This window comes from Lepus europaeus, chromosome 7 (assembly GCF_033115175.1).
Source record: "Lepus europaeus isolate LE1 chromosome 7, mLepTim1.pri, whole genome shotgun sequence".
Taxonomy (NCBI): domain Eukaryota; kingdom Metazoa; phylum Chordata; class Mammalia; order Lagomorpha; family Leporidae; genus Lepus; species Lepus europaeus.
The window spans coordinates 2,155,012-2,169,716 of NC_084833.1; the positions used below are offsets into that span (position 1 = coordinate 2,155,012).

General features: G+C 62.3%; 1 protein-coding gene across 5 annotated transcripts in view; it reads right to left on the bottom strand.

Annotated features, from left to right (window-relative positions):
* Positions 1-14,705, bottom strand: part of NADSYN1 (NAD synthetase 1) — a 41,965-nt gene that overhangs the window by 25,267 nt on the left and 1,993 nt on the right. For 3 of the 5 annotated variants that reach the window (XM_062195669.1, XM_062195672.1, XM_062195673.1), the window contains exons 3-5: positions 11,932-12,048; positions 4,633-4,686; positions 3,689-3,778 (exon numbers count right to left, since the gene is read on the bottom strand). In XM_062195669.1, the coding sequence (XP_062051653.1) occupies positions 3,689-3,778; positions 4,633-4,686; positions 11,932-12,048 (261 nt within the window). The remainder of the gene's footprint in view (positions 1-3,688; positions 3,779-4,632; positions 4,687-11,931; positions 12,049-14,705) is intronic. The other 2 variants (XM_062195670.1, XM_062195671.1) reach the window with 2 other exon arrangements.

Genomic DNA, 14,705 nt, shown 5'->3' on the forward strand with positions numbered 1-14,705 from the left:
GTATAATTCATTGCCCCGGGCACCAACGAGGAGACGACCCCGTAGCAAGGGGAAACAGGATGGCAGACGAGGCCGCTAGGGCGGCAGCCCTGAGCCAACAGGTGCTCCCGTTAAAGACAATTGAGCCCACCCAAGTATCGAGGGAACCACCTTTCCTCTATTCGGACCAAGACTTAGATACGATCCAGCGGCTCGGTGCAGAGTATGATGAACAAATAAGGGTTTGGAGGCTCGGAGAGAAAATAGTCCTGCCACACCAATTGGCTAAAGAAATAATTACCAGCCTCCATCAATGGACTCATTTGGGACACAAAAAGCTAAAAGCAGCCTTACAGGAAGATAGGCAGTCTTATTACATCCCCGGACTTGACTCTTTAGTCCAGCAGGTGACTGAATCCTGTGTTCCGTGTGCCAAGGTAAATGCCAGACACCTCAAGCTCCCGGAGGGAGCTAGGGTAAGAGGAGACCGACCAGGAATCAACTGGGAGGTCGATTTCACTGAGATAAGGCCAGGCAGTTATGGAAATAAGTATCTTCTAGTTTTTGTAGACACCTTCTCCGGATGGACTGAGGCATTCCCCACAAAACGGGAAACCGCCCGGGTGGTCGTCAAGAAGATCATAGAGGAGATCTTCCCCCGGTTCGGCTTGCCTAAGGTAATCGGGTCTGACAATGGCCCAGCGTTTGTCTCCCAGGTAAGTCAGTTGGTGGCCAAAGCATTAGGCATAAATTGGAAATTGCACTGTGCCTACAGACCCCAAAGTTCAGGACAGGTAGAAAGAATGAACAGAACAATTAAAGAGACCTTGACCAAATTAGCGTTGGAGACTGGCGTTAAAGACTGGGTCCAACTCCTCCCTATGGTGTTGTTCCGGGTCCGAAACACGCCCTCTCATTGCGGGCTGACGCCATACGAAATCCTTTATGGAGGGCCCCCACCAGTAGCAGGCTTGCTTGACCTTGCCAGTGACTCCGTTGCCGATGCCCCTAAGTTACAGGCCCGGTTGAGAGCGCTCCAGATCATCCAGAACCAGGTCTGGAAACCTCTTGCAGCAGCCTACCAACCCGAGACGACAACCATCCCACATCCTTTCCAAATCGGTGATGCTGTGTATGTCCGAAGGCACCAATCTAAGACTCTAGAGCCCCGGTGGAAAGGCCTCTTCACTGTGCTGTTGACAACTCCCACCGCTCTCAAGGTCGACGGAATCGCTGCTTGGGTCCACGCCTCACACGTGAAGCGAGCACCACCCCCCAGGGCCCCGAGGATCCGGATAGACCAGCCAAATGGAAGCTCCAGCGCACTCAGAACCCACTCAAGCTAAGACTTTCAAAAACTGTTTAATATTTGTGATGTTCCTGGCCTTTCCCCATTGTTTTTCCAATCCCCATGCTCCACAATTGTTAACGTGGAACCCAACCCAGTCCAGCAAGAACAGAGTTCCCTCCCTCCAGTGAGGCAGGCTCTCCCCAGGCCGGTCCAATAGATTTTAGGATTAAAATCTTTGCAAAAAGAAAAGGAGGGAATGAAGGACCCTTATGGGGGAGAGGGACAAGAAACTAGGCCTGGGCAGATATCAGGGGCTTCTTAAGAGGTTAGATGTTCCCCAGAGTCCAGCGGGCAGGACGTTCTCTGGGAAGGAAAAGTCAATCCCCTTCAGAGAACCTCTAGGCATGCCCAGAGCAGAGCTGCCACTCCCCTTCAGAGAGTCTCTAGGCACTCTCCTCAGCACTCTCCTCAGCACGTTCCCTCAGCACTCTCCTCAGCACTCTCCCTCAGCACTCTCCGGTATGCTAATTGTCCCTCCGAACCAGCCAATCCCGTGCCACCTCTGCATTCCATATGCTAATGGTCCCTCTGAACTGACCAATCCTACGCATGCGCATTAGGAATATGCTAATTCGTTGCCTATATAACCTGTGTGAAACTGCCGCTCAGGGCTCCTCACCGCCTGAGGTGGGGGCCCGTTTGCGCAAACGTTCAATAAAAACCTCGTGCTTTTTGCATCAACTAGTCTGGAGTCTGGATCTTTGGGCGTCCTCCCGAGCAAGTGGGCATCTCTGCAACTGAGAGGTCCAACAACTGTCACAGGGATCTGCTGAAATCAGCTGACACTGCCCCACGGGAAAATCCAGGTAGGAGGGGCCAGCACTGTGGCATAGCAGGTACAGCCACTACCTGGGACTGGCATCCCATATGGGCACTGGGCCATTTGTCAGCTGCTCCACTTCCAATCCAGCTCCCTGCTAATGGCCTGGGAAAGCAGCAGACAATGGCCCAAGTCCTTAGGCCCCTGTACCCACGTGGGAGACCTGGAAGAAGCTCCTGGCTTCTGGCTATGGATCAGTGCAGCTCCAGCCCTTGCAGCCATTTGGAGAATGAACCAGTGGATGGAATACCTCTCTCTCTCTCTCTCTCTCTCTCTCTTTTTCTCTTCCTCTCTGACTTTCAAATAAATAAATAAATAAATCTTAGAAAACAGCCCTGGGTGGGATTCCCGCTCCAGCACTGAAGCCAACATAAACAAGCTGGCCATGGGTGGATGATAAATGACGCGGCGCATCCATGAGACGGGAGGAGGCCTGACCACGTGGGAGCCCAGGTGTTCCAAGGAGATCGCTATGCGGCAGAGCTCTCCAAACAGGCAGAGCCCGGGGCCTGTGTCTGGCCTAGTGGTGATGACGCCTGCAACCATCACCTGGGCTTGAGTCCCGGCCCCGAGTCACCACCCCACCCCCGAGTCCCGGCCTCACCCCCGAGTCACTGCCCCACCCCAGAGTCCCGGCCCCACCCCAGAATCCCGGCCCCACCCCAGAGTCCCGGCCCCACCCCCGAGTCACCGCCCCACCCCAGAATCCCGGCCCCACCCCAGAATCCCGGCCCCACCCCAGAATCCCGGCCCCACCCCAGAGTCCCGGCCTCACCCCCAAGTCACCGCCCCACCCCAGAGTCCCGGCCCCACCCCCGAGTCACCGCCCCACCCCAGAGTCCCGGCCCCACCCGAGTCCCAGTCACCGCCCCACCCCTGAGTCCCAGCCGTACCCATGAGTCCCCGACCCACTCCCAAGTCCCACCCCCAAGTCCCAGACCCACCCCCTGTGTCCCCAGCCCACCCCAGTCCCAGCCCTACCCCAGAGTCCCTGCCCGACTCCCAAGTCCTGGTCCTGAGTCCCAGCCCCACTCTTGCACACCTTGGGAGGCAGCAGGAGGGCTCAGTAGTTGGGTCCCTGTCAGCCACGTGGCGGACCTGGGTGGGGTTCCCAGCTTCCAGGTTTGGCCCCGGCTACTGACCCATCCATCAAGGAAGTGAGCCTGTGGACAGGGTCTCTGTGTGCCTCTCAAACACAGCAGGGAAGGGACATGGCCACGCCTGTGAGCCACGTGACACGTGGGCCACAGTGTCTCAGACCCCACAGGCCTCGGGCTTCAGACTCCCCGCACAGACGTCATCGACTGAGCGGCCCTAGCCACGGAACTCCGGATCCAGAATTCCCGGCTACAACGCCGGGAGCCCGAGTCTGCGTCTGCAGATCAGGGAGCCCACCCATGGAACTGGACAGCCCGGCCCAGGGACCCCCCCCACCCGCCTCCTCCCGTGTCCTGTGACGAGGGCCACAGGTGGCAAAGACACCTGGCAAACACCTGGTCTGGCACAGAGCACGGCCGCACCAGGCGCCCGGCACTCACCGGCTCCGAGACCACGGGGTGAACCAGCGCAGCTCGTGGTAGTTGGCTTCGTTTGCCAAGGCCATCTTGGGTCTGATGAGCAGGAGCCGCCTGCAGGTGACAGGTGCTGAGCCCAGCTCTGGGCACGTCCCCACCGGGGGTTCTGGTGCCGGCCAAGGACTGGGAAATCCTGCCCGGACAAATGTCTCCCTCCCTCCCTCCCTCTCCAGCCCTCTAATCAGCAATGGCAGAGCTGCCTGCACCCAGGCCTGGCTTCCTCCTCCCTGGGCTTCGCCAGCATCCCAGAGAGCCCGTGCTGGTGGAGGCTGAGACCCAGAGGAGCCAGGTCGTCAGCACCTCCTGCGGAGCGTCAGCCTAATCCACTCCCAGGGTGGGTGTCCTGGGGTTCCCGCGCAGGTCCCTCCCCCGGCCGCCCACCTGTTAGGACCATCACCCTCCCCGGCCGCCCACCTGTTAGGACCATCACCCTGCCCGGCCGCCCACCTGTTAGGACCATCACCCTCCCGGCCGCCCACCTGTTGAGGACCATCACCCTCCCCGGCCGCCCACCTGTTAGGACCATCACCCTCCCCGGCCGCCCACCTGTTAGGACGGTCACCCTCCCCGGCCGCCCACCTGTTGAGGACCATCACCCTCCCGGCCGCCCACCTGTTGAGGACCATCACCCTCCCCGGCCGCCCACCTGTTAGGACCATCACCCTCCCCGGCCGCCCACCTGTTAGGACCATCACCCTCCCGGCCGCCCACCTGTTGAGGACCATCACCCTCCCGGCCGCCCACCTGTTGAGGACCATCACCCTCCCGGCCGCCCACCTGTTAGGACCATCACCCTCCCCGGCCGCCCACCTGTTAGGACCATCACCCTCCCCGGCCGCCCACCTGTTAGGACCATCACCCTCCCCGGCCGCCCACCTGTTAGGACCATCACCCTCCCGGCCGCCCACCTGTTGAGGAAGATCACCCTGCAGTTGTAGCGGACATTTCGGTGCATCACGGGCCTGTGGGAAACAGGGCAGTGCTCAGGTCATGGGCACCTGGCGGACGAATGGCCTCTCGGTCACGGCCTCCCCAGGCCCGCGGCGGGAGATGCCCGGCCCTCCTGTGGCCCTCAGACCACCTTCAACGCACGCCCGAGTGCACACGCCACCCACGGGGCACAGAGCCCAGACCACATTCTCGCACCCCAAGTGCCTCCCGTCGAGCCGCTCTCTTCCCGGGGCTTCGCCCGCCCTGGCCCTGAACACCGAGCCTGTGTGCGGTCTGACCCCCTCCAGGACAGGCTCGGGAGACACCTGTTCACTGCCCTGGCCCTGAACACCGAGCCTGTGTGCGGTCTGACCTGTGTGCGGTCTGACCCCCTCCAGGACAGGCTCGGGAGACACCTGTTCACTGCTCTGGCTGAGCCCTCTGGGCACACGGTGGTGCTTGCTGCAGCTGGAGGGGTGGGGGGCTCAGTGGGCAGCGCTCGGCTGCTCAGGCACAGCTGGGCTGACCGGGCATCGGCTGCACAGGAAGTGACCACAGCACGTCCACGTCCATGGAGGGGATGGAATACAGCAGGCGTTGGAGGGAAAGAAACAGAGCAGCCCGAGGGGCCTTGCAGGCTCTGCAGGTTCCAGCAACGCCAGCCTCGAGCCCTCCGCGAACAACGGGGACCAGAGAGCAGGACGCACACCCAGCGCTAGCGCCAGCGCCGGCGCCGGCCAAGGCACTCGGACGGCCGCCACGAGAAACTCCCACCACGAGTGCATCTAGCCGGCTGCCCGAGCCCAAGCAAAGCGCACTGCAGGCCGGGCACAAGCGTGTTCTCAGGTGAGTCCAGGTGAGCGCGATACGGAGACGTCCATCTCCAGCGTGAGCCAGCTGCTCCGGGGTCAGAGAGAGCTCCCGGGGGTCAGAGAGGGCTCCCAGAGGTCAGAGAGCTCCCGGGGTCAGAGAGAGCTCCCGGGGATCAGAGACAGCTCCCGGGGGTCAGAGAGGGCTCCTGGGGGTCAGAGAGGGCTCCCGGAGTCAGAGAGAGCTCCCGGGGGTCAGAGAGAGCTCCCGGGGGTCAGAGACAGCTCCCGGGGGTCAGAGAGAGCTCCCGGGGTCAGAGAGAGCTCCCGGGGGTCAGAGACAGCTCCCGGGGGTCAGAGAGAGCTCCCGGGGGTCAGAGAGCTCCCGGTGTCAGAGAGAGCTCCCGGGGTCAGAGAGAGCTCCCGGGGTCAGAGAGAGCTCCCGGAGGTCAGAGACAGCTCCCGGGGGTCAGAGAGAGCTCCCGGGGTCAGAGACAGCTCCCGGGGTCAGAGAGAGCTCCCGGGGTCAGAGAGAGCTCCCGGGGGTCAGAGAGAGCTCCCGGGGTCAGAGAGAGCTCCCGGGGGTCAGAGAGGGCTCCCGGGGTCAGAGAGGGCTCCCGGAGGGTCAGAGAGAGCTCCCGGGGTCAGAGACAGCTCCCGGGGTCAGAGAGGGCTCCCGGGGGGTCAGAGAGAGCTCCCGGGGGGTCAGAGACAGCTCCCGAGGTCAGAGAGCTCCCGGGGTCAGAGACAGCACCCGGGGTCAGAGACAGCTCCCGAGGTCAGAGAGAGCTCCCGGGGGGTCAGAGAGAGCTCCCGGGGTCAGAGAGCTCCCGGGGGGTCAGAGAGAGCTCCCGGGGGTCAGAGAGGGCTCGCGGGGTCAGAGAGGGCTCCCGGGGGGTCAGAGACGGCTCCCGGGGTCAGAGAGAGCTCCCGGGGTCAGAGAGGGCTCCCGGGGGTCAGAGAGGGCTCCCGGGGTCAGAGAGGGCTCCCGGGGTCAGAGAGGGCTCCCGGGGGGTCAGAGAGAGCTCCCGGGGTCAGAGACAGCTCCCGGGGTCAGAGAGGGCTCCCGGGGGTCAGAGAGGGCTCCCGGGGTCAGAGAGGGCTCCCAGGGGTCAGAGAGAGCTCCCGGGGGTCAGAGAGAGTTCCTGGGGTCAGAGAGAGCTCCCGGGGTCAGAGAGAGCTCCCGGGTCAGACAGAGCTCCCGGGGTCAGAGAGAGCTCCCGGGGTCAGAGACAGCTCCCGGGGTCAGAGAGGGCTCCCGGGGTCAGAGAGAGGTCCCGAGGTCAGAGAGAGCTCCCGGGGTCAGAGACAGCTCCCGGGGTCAGAGAGGGCTCCCGGGGGGTCAGAGAGAGCTCCCGGGGGGTCAGAGACAGCTCCCGAGGTCAGAGAGCTCCCGGGGTCAGAGACAGCTCCCGGGGTCAGAGACAGCTCCCGAGGTCAGAGAGAGCTCCCGGGGGGTCAGAGAGAGCTCCCGGGGTCAGAGAGAGCTCCCGGGGGGTCAGAGAGAGCTCCCAGGGTCAGAGAGAGCTCCCGGGGGTCAGAGAGCTCCCGGGGTCAGACAGCTCCCGGGGTCAGAGACAGCTCCCGGGGTCAGAGAGCTCCCGGGGTCAGAGAGCTCCCGGGGTCAGAGAGAGCTCCCGGGGGTCAGAGAGAGCTCCCGGTGTCAGAGACAGCTCCCGGGGGGTCAGAGAGAGCTCCCGGGGTCAGAGAGAGCTCCCGGGAGTCAGAGAGAGCTCCCGGGGTCAGAGAGGGCTCCCGGGGGGTCAGAGAGAGCTCCCAGGGTCAGAGACAGCTCCCGGGGTCAGAGAGGGCTCCCGGGGGTCAGAGAGGGCTCCCGGGGTCAGAGAGGGCTCCCGGGGGTCAGAGAGAGCTCCCGGGGTCAGAGAGAGCTCCCGGGGTCAGAGAGAGCTCCCGAGGTCAGAGAGAGCTCCCGGGGGTCAGAGACAGGTCCCGGGGTCAGAGAGCTCCCGGGGTCAGAGAGCTCCCGGTGTCAGAGACAGCTCCCGAGGTCAGAGAGAGCTCCCGGGGTCAGAGAGAGCTCCCGGGGGGTCAGAGACAGCTCCCGGGGTCAGAGAGCTCCCGGGGTCAGAGACAGTTCCGGGGGTCAGAGAGAGCTCCCGGGGTCAGAGAGGGCTCCCGGGGGTCAGAGAGAGCTCCCGGGGGTCAGAGAGAGCTCCCGGGGTCAGAGACAGCTCCCGGGGTCAGAGACAGCTCCCGGGGTCAGAGAGCTCCCGGGGTCAGAGACAGCTCCGGGGGTCAGAGAGAGCTCCCGGGGTCAGAGAGGGCTCCCGGGGGTCAGAGAGGGCTCCCGGGGGTCAGAGAGAGCTCCCGGGGTCAGAGAGGGCTCCCGGGGGTCAGAGAGAGCTCCCAGGGGTCAGAGAGAGCTCCCGGGGTTCAGAGAGAGCTCCCGTGGTCAGAGACAGCTCCCGGGGGGTCAGAGAGAGCTCCCAGGGGTCAGAGAGAGCTCCCAGGGGTCAGAGAGAGCTCCCGGGGGTCAGAGACAGCTCCCGGGGTCAGAGAGAGCTCCCGGGGTCAGAGAGAGCTCCCGGGGTCAGAGAGGGCTCCCGGGGGTCAGAGAGAGGTCCCGGGGTCAGAGAGAGCTCCCGGGGTCAGAGAGAGCTCCCGGGGTCAGAGAGAGCTCCCGGGGGTCAGAGAGAGCTCCCGGGGGTCAGAGAGAGCTCCGGGGGTCAGAGAGAGCTCCCGGGGTCAGAGAGAGCTCCCGGAGGTCAGAGACAGCTCCCGGGGGTCAGAGAGAGCTCCCGGGGTCAGAGAGAGCTCCCGGGGTCAGAGACAGCTCCCGGGGTCAGAGACAGCTCCCGGGGGGTCAGAGAGAGCTCCCGAGGTCAGAGAGAGCTCCCGAGGTCAGAGAGGGCTCCCGGGGGTCAGAGAGAGCTCCCGGGGTCAGAGACAGCTCCCGGGGTCAGAGAGAGCTCCCGGGGTCAGAGAGAGCTCCCGGGGGTCAGAGAGAGCTCCCGGGGTCAGAGACAGCTCCCAGGGTCAGAGACAGCTCCCGGGGTCAGAGACAGCTCCCGGGGGGTCAGAGAGAGCTCCCGAGGTCAGAGAGAGCTCCCGGGGTCAGAGAGAGCTCCCGGGGGTCAGAGAGGGCTCCCGGGGTCAGAGAGAGCTCCCGGGGTCAGAGAGAGCTCCCGGGGGTCAGAGAGAGCTCCTGGGGGGTCAGAGAGAGCTCCCGGGGTCAGAGACAGCTCCCGGGGGGTCAGAGAGAGCTCCCGAGGTCAGAGAGAGCTCCCGAGGTCAGAGAGGGCTCCCGGGGTCAGAGAGAGCTCCCGGGGTCAGAGAGAGCTCCCGGGGTCAGAGAGAGCTCCCGTGGGTCAGAGACAGCTCCCGGGGGTCAGAGAGGGCTCCCGGGGGTCAGAGAGAGCTCCCGGGGGTCAGAGAGGGCTCCCGGGGTCAGATAGAGCTCCCGGGGTCAGAGAGAGCTCCCGGGGGTCAGAGAGGGCTCCCGGGGTCAGAGAGAGCTCCCGGGGGTCAGAGACAGCTCCCGGGGGTCAGAGAGCTCCACTGCCTCAAAGCTTTAAAGTTCAGCCCGTAAACAAAACTGGACAGCAAACAGCACGCAAGCAGTATTTTATCCTGTATGTGAATGGGCTGATATCTTTCCTATGTGAAGAACTCTTAAGATAAATTAGATACAATCATAGGCAAACAGGTAACTCCAACACAGTACCATATGCGACCAACAGACACATGCATCCTTCAAGGACTTAGAAAGAATTCGCCGGGGCCGGAGCTGTGGTGCAGCGGGTTAACACCCTGGCTTGAAGCGCCGGAATCCCATATGGGTGCAGGTTCAAGACCCAGCTGCTCCACTTCCAATCCAGCTCTCTGCTGTGGCCTAGGGAAGTAGTGGATGGCCCAGGTGCTTGGGCCCCTGTACCCCCATGGGAGACTTGGAAGAAGCTCCTAGCTTTGGATCAGCTCAGTTCCAGCCGTTGTGGCCATTTGTGGAGTGAACCAGCGGATGGAAGACCTCTCTCTCTCTCTCTCTCTCTCTCTCTGCCTTTCCTTCTCTCTCTGTGTAACTCTTTCAAAAAAAAAAAAAAAGAATTCTCTGTCATTCTCACATTTTATTTTGCTCATAAAAGCTCAGCTGTGGGGGCCGGCGTGGTGGGGTAGCAGGTTAAGCCGCCCGGCATCGCCTATGGGTAAGGGTTTGAGTCCCGGCTGCTCCACCTCCCATCTAGCTCCCTGCCAATACACATGGGAAAGCAGCAGATGGCCCAGTGCTTGGGCCCTGCACCCGCATAGGAGGCCCGAATGCAGCTCCGGCCTCCTGCCTTCGACTTCAGCCCTGCGCCGGTCTCTGTGTGTGTCTGGGGAACAGCCCAGCAGGTGGGAGCGCTCCCTCTGCCTCTCAGAGAAATGAGTAAAAAGTCTGAAAGAAGTTCAAACACGACTACTATCATTTTTTAAAAAAAATTTATTTGGGCCGGCGCCGTGGCTTAACAGGCTAATCCTCCGCCTTGCGGCGCCGGCACACTGGGTTCTAGTCCCGGTTGGGGCGCCAGATTCTGTCCCGGTTGCCCCTCTTCCAGGCCAGCTCTCTGCTATGGCCCGGGAAGGCAGTGGAGGATGGCCCAAGTCCTTGGGCCCCGCACCCGCATCTGGCTCCTGGCTTCGGATCAGCGAGATGCACCGGCTGCAGCAGCCATTGGAGGGTGAACCAATGGCAAAAAGGAAGACCTTTCTTTCTGTCTCTCTCTCTCTCACTATCCACTCTGCCTGTCAAAAAAATAAAAAAATAAATAAAAAAAATTTATTTGTTTATCTGAAAGAGTTACACAGAGAGAGGAGAGGTACAGAGAGAGAGAGAGAGAGAGAGAGAGGTCTTCCATCCATTGGTTCACTCTGCTATGGCCGCAACGGCCGGAGCTGTACCAATCCAAAGCCAGGAGCCAGGAGCTTCCTCTGGGTCTCCCACACAGGTGCAGGGGCCCAAGGACCTGGGCCATCTTCTACTGCTTTCCCAGGCCACAGCAGAGAGCTGGATCAGAGGTGGCGCAGCCGGGACTAGAACCGGTGCCCACATGGGATGCGGGCACCGCAGGCGGTAGCTTTACCCAGAACATCATAGCAGCAGCCCCATACACATTTTTAAAACAGGTGTTTAAACCCCATGCCAGCAAAGACTATGTAAAAGAAAGATCTTAAAAAACACACGGCCAGTGCTGTGGCACAGTGGGTTAAAGCCCTGGCCTGAGGTGCCGGCATCCCATATGGGCGCCGGGTCTAGTCCCGGCTGCTCCACTTCCAGTCCAGCTCTCTGCTGCGGCCTGGGAAAGCAGTAGAAGACGGGCCAAGTCCTTGGGCCCCTGTACCCGCGTGGGAGACCCAAGGAAGCTCCTGACTTCAGATTGGCGCAGCTCCAGCCATTGTGGCCATCTGGGGAGTGAACACAAATGGAAGATCTCTCTCTCTCTCTCTCTCCCTCTCCCTCTCCCTCTCCCTGTAACTCTGTCTTTCAAATAAAATAAAATAAAAAATCTTTAAACAACAACAACAAAAAAAAACACCACACACACACAACACAGAGACCAGGAAATTCAAGAGCGAACAGAGTGAGTCCACGAGGTAGTAGACTCACAGCCCTCGAGCCGTCCAGGCCTCACTCCGGGACCGGCACCTGCTTCCCACAGAAGGGCCCTGGCAGGGTGGGGTGACGAGGTGACAGGTCGCGTTCTCCCTGGGGCAGCAGCCGTGACCAGCACGCGCCACGGGGAGGGGCCGCAAGCCAGGGCTGGCAAAGGCCCAGACACTGCCCGGCCCCAGAGCCTCTGGAGCGGCCCTGACTGCTGACCCCGGGAACCACGAGGAAGAACCCAGGCCACGCTCATGTTGGAGGTCAGCAGCCACAGGTGCGCGGGGACACTGAGACGGCACCTGCCACCCATCCCCATCCCCGGGGGGACGCACGCACTGCTGAGCCGACCCTGAGCCACCTGCTGAGCGGACGGCAGGGCAAGGGTCAGCGGGACGGAGCGACGGAGGTGGACGCTAAGGCAAAGCACCAGGTGCGGCCCGGGGAGGGGCAGGAGACCAGCACGGGGGCCCTGCCCCGCACAGGTGGGCACAGACGCCCTGAGAACAGCCCACCTATGGCACCTGTGGTGGCCACATCGATGCCCTGACACGGAGCCACTGCCGAGACTCAGCAGGAGGCGCAGGAGGCTCTGTGTGTGACGGGGAACACCGTGCTCCCGTCGGCACACTGCGTGGTCACGTGTGCGGAGGAAGCTTCCCGAAAAACCCGCCAAAATGGCTTCTGGGAACCGTCTCCGCCAGGGGAGGGGGGGTGTCAGGTGGCTGCGGGGCAGGGACAGGAACAAAACCCCCTCCCAACACAAGACCTCTCGTAGGTGGGACGTGTGCACCCCCCAGGGCTGCCCCCGCTGCAGGCGGGAGCCGGGGGTACCAAGTCCTTGCCCTTGCCCGTCCACAGCCGGCACTCACATGCCCACGTCGCAGATGATGTCCCGAGTGACTGGAGATTCCAGAAGCGCAGCCAGCACTTGGAAGGAATGCAAGAGCGTGTCGGACTCGTGATGATGGTCCCAGCATCCGTAGCCGCTGCAGAGAGAGGGCGTGGCAGCTGAGTGTCGGGCACACGGGCCCAGGCGAGCAGCTGGCCCCAGGGCCTGGTCCACTGAGTCGGGACGCGCCTGGGGCCGGGCCTGGGCACCGACGTTCTTCCCACGGCTCCCCCAGGCACTGCTTTGTGCGGGCAGAGCCAACAGCACCGCCTTACGGGCCCGTCCATCCCCTTCTCCGTCAATCGCCACTGAGACCTCTGGCCTGTGTGCCCAGAGCGTCTACCCTTGGATCTCATTCCAGACTCACGCTGTCCCAAGAGCAATGACGCTGCACCCACGGGAAAGCCCACTCCGGGCAACAATGGCACCCACACAGCCACCCTGCGGCTCCTGGCACAGGTGCTCCCCGAGGGCTGAGGGCTCATGGCCACGCCCTCACCCCGGACCAGGCAGTACGGCCTTGCTTTAGGAAGGCACCCGGGTTTCGGCCCCGTCCCGAGATGAGACAGGCCTGGGTGCTGTGGGCGGGCCCGAGGTGACCAGCAGGGACCTTAGCAGAATTGCAAGAGGACAGGGGAAGAGCAGGGGAGGCCCCGTGGAGGTGGAGGCCGAGGTCGGGGCGACACGGCCACAGCCAGGGAAGCCGACGCCTTCAGAGCCGGGAGGGATGGGAAGGAGCCTCCCCTGGAGCGTTCGGAGGAAGCAGGGCCTGCTGACCCTCGGGTTTCAGATGCGGGGCCGCCAGGGCCGGGAGAGAGGATGCTTCTGCCCCGGACGTGGTCCTGTCTCACGGCAGCCACTGGGAACCAGCACGGTGCCGCGCAGGGTTGGAGGACGTGCAGACAGAGCTCTGGAAGCCGGAGCACAGCGTTCCCATGGCAACACGTGCAGCATTCGAGTTTACAAACAGAGGCGGCCCCGGGCACCAGGCGGCCGCCTACGGGGTGCGTCTCAGATGCTGGCCCCCACGGCAGCACGCGCCAGCCTAGCTGGGAGCAGTGCTCTCCTCCGCCCGGGGCTCTGGGCACGGGAAGGGTGTGCCGCCCCCCGAGGGACCGAGCCCGGGCATGGCTCCCCACTCCAGCAGGTGCCTGCCTCGGGGCTTCATTACGACAGCGCCACGGCGACCTCCAGCCACCTGGGACCTCTCACTGTCTCAAAGTGACACAGGGGCGCAATTCACAGTGGCGGCTGGCCACCAAGTGCCCAGGGCAAATGTAGCTGATGGCCCTGCACCTCCAAGACCCCCAGGGTCTCAGAGAACAGCCGAGCATCCCACGTGAGGACCCCTGGTCCCTCTTGGTCCAGGAGCCCCTCGGGGTGGCCCGGCCCCTGCCAGTGAAGACCCAGAAGAGGGTGTGCTCAGTGCAGAGGCTCAGGTCCTGTCCTGCCGACTCTCCCCCTTGTATCACTGCTGATACTCGCAGACAGGAGTCTTCAGGAACTCAGGCGGGCCAGCGCTGTGGTCTGGTGGATTAAGCCTCTGTCTATGGCGCCTGCATCCCATCAGGGCACTGGTTCAAGTCCCGGCTGCTCCACTTCAGATCCAGCTCCCTACTATGGCCTGGGAAAGCAGTAGAAGATGGCCCAAGTGCTTGGGCCCCTGCACCTGTGTGGAGACCTGGAAGAAGCTCCTGGCTCCTGGCTTCAGATCAGCCCAACCCTGGCCATTGCAGCCATTTGGGGAGTGAACCAGCAGATGGAAGGTCTCTCTCTCTCTCTCTTTCTCTTTCCTTTCAAATAAATAATTTTAAAAAACTATTTAAGGCCAGCGCCGTGGCTTAACAGGCTAATCATCCGCCTTGCAGCGCCGGCACACCAGATGCTAGTCCTGGTTGGGGCGCCGGATTCTATCCCGGTTGCCCCTCTTCCAGGCCAGCTCTCTGGCCCGGGAAGGCAGTGGAGGATGGCCCAAGTGCTTGGGCCCTGCACCCGCGTGGGAGACCAGGAGAAGCACCTGGCTCCTGGCTTCGGATCAGCGAGATGCGCCGGCCACAGCAGCCATTGGAGGGTGAACCAACGGCAAAGGAAGACCTTTCTCTCTGTCTCTCTCTCTCACTATCCACTCTGCCTGTCAAAAAAAAAAAAAAAAAACTATTTAAAAAACCATGGGAAATGGAATTAAAAGATAAGTTCATTGTGGTGCACACACGGGGCCTTCAGAAAGTTCATGGAAATTTGGGAAATTGGGCATAGACTTCAACTTTCATTTGCATCCAAGTGAACTCACTTCTGAATTTCACCTGGGCACGAGCTTTCTCAAGCAGCCTCAGGCCTCCTGGGATCCTCTGGCTAAAACGTCCCTGCTTTCCGGAACGACCGGGGCAGGGATGCAGGTGGACGCGACTCTTACACGGGGGACGCAGCTGGGAAAGGGGTGAAGGCTGAATTGCAAGGGTATGGGCCGGGGCGAGGCCAGGCAGAGGGGCTGCCCGGTGCACCTGCTCCTGGTGTGCCTGCTCCGGGCTCCGGGCGCACCTGCTCCAGGAACTGCAGGACCTGGGGTGGCCAGGGGAGGAGCTGCACACAGCCAACCATGTGAGGGGTACAGAAGTTCTCGGGTGTTAGGGGAGACGCAGCCGGATCCCAAGGATAGAACTCAGCCTAATGAAGGAAGTGACCCTGGGACCACCCGAGAGGAGATAGCTCCAGGAACAAGAACAGCCGAGTGCAGGGGACGGGGACCTTGGCGAG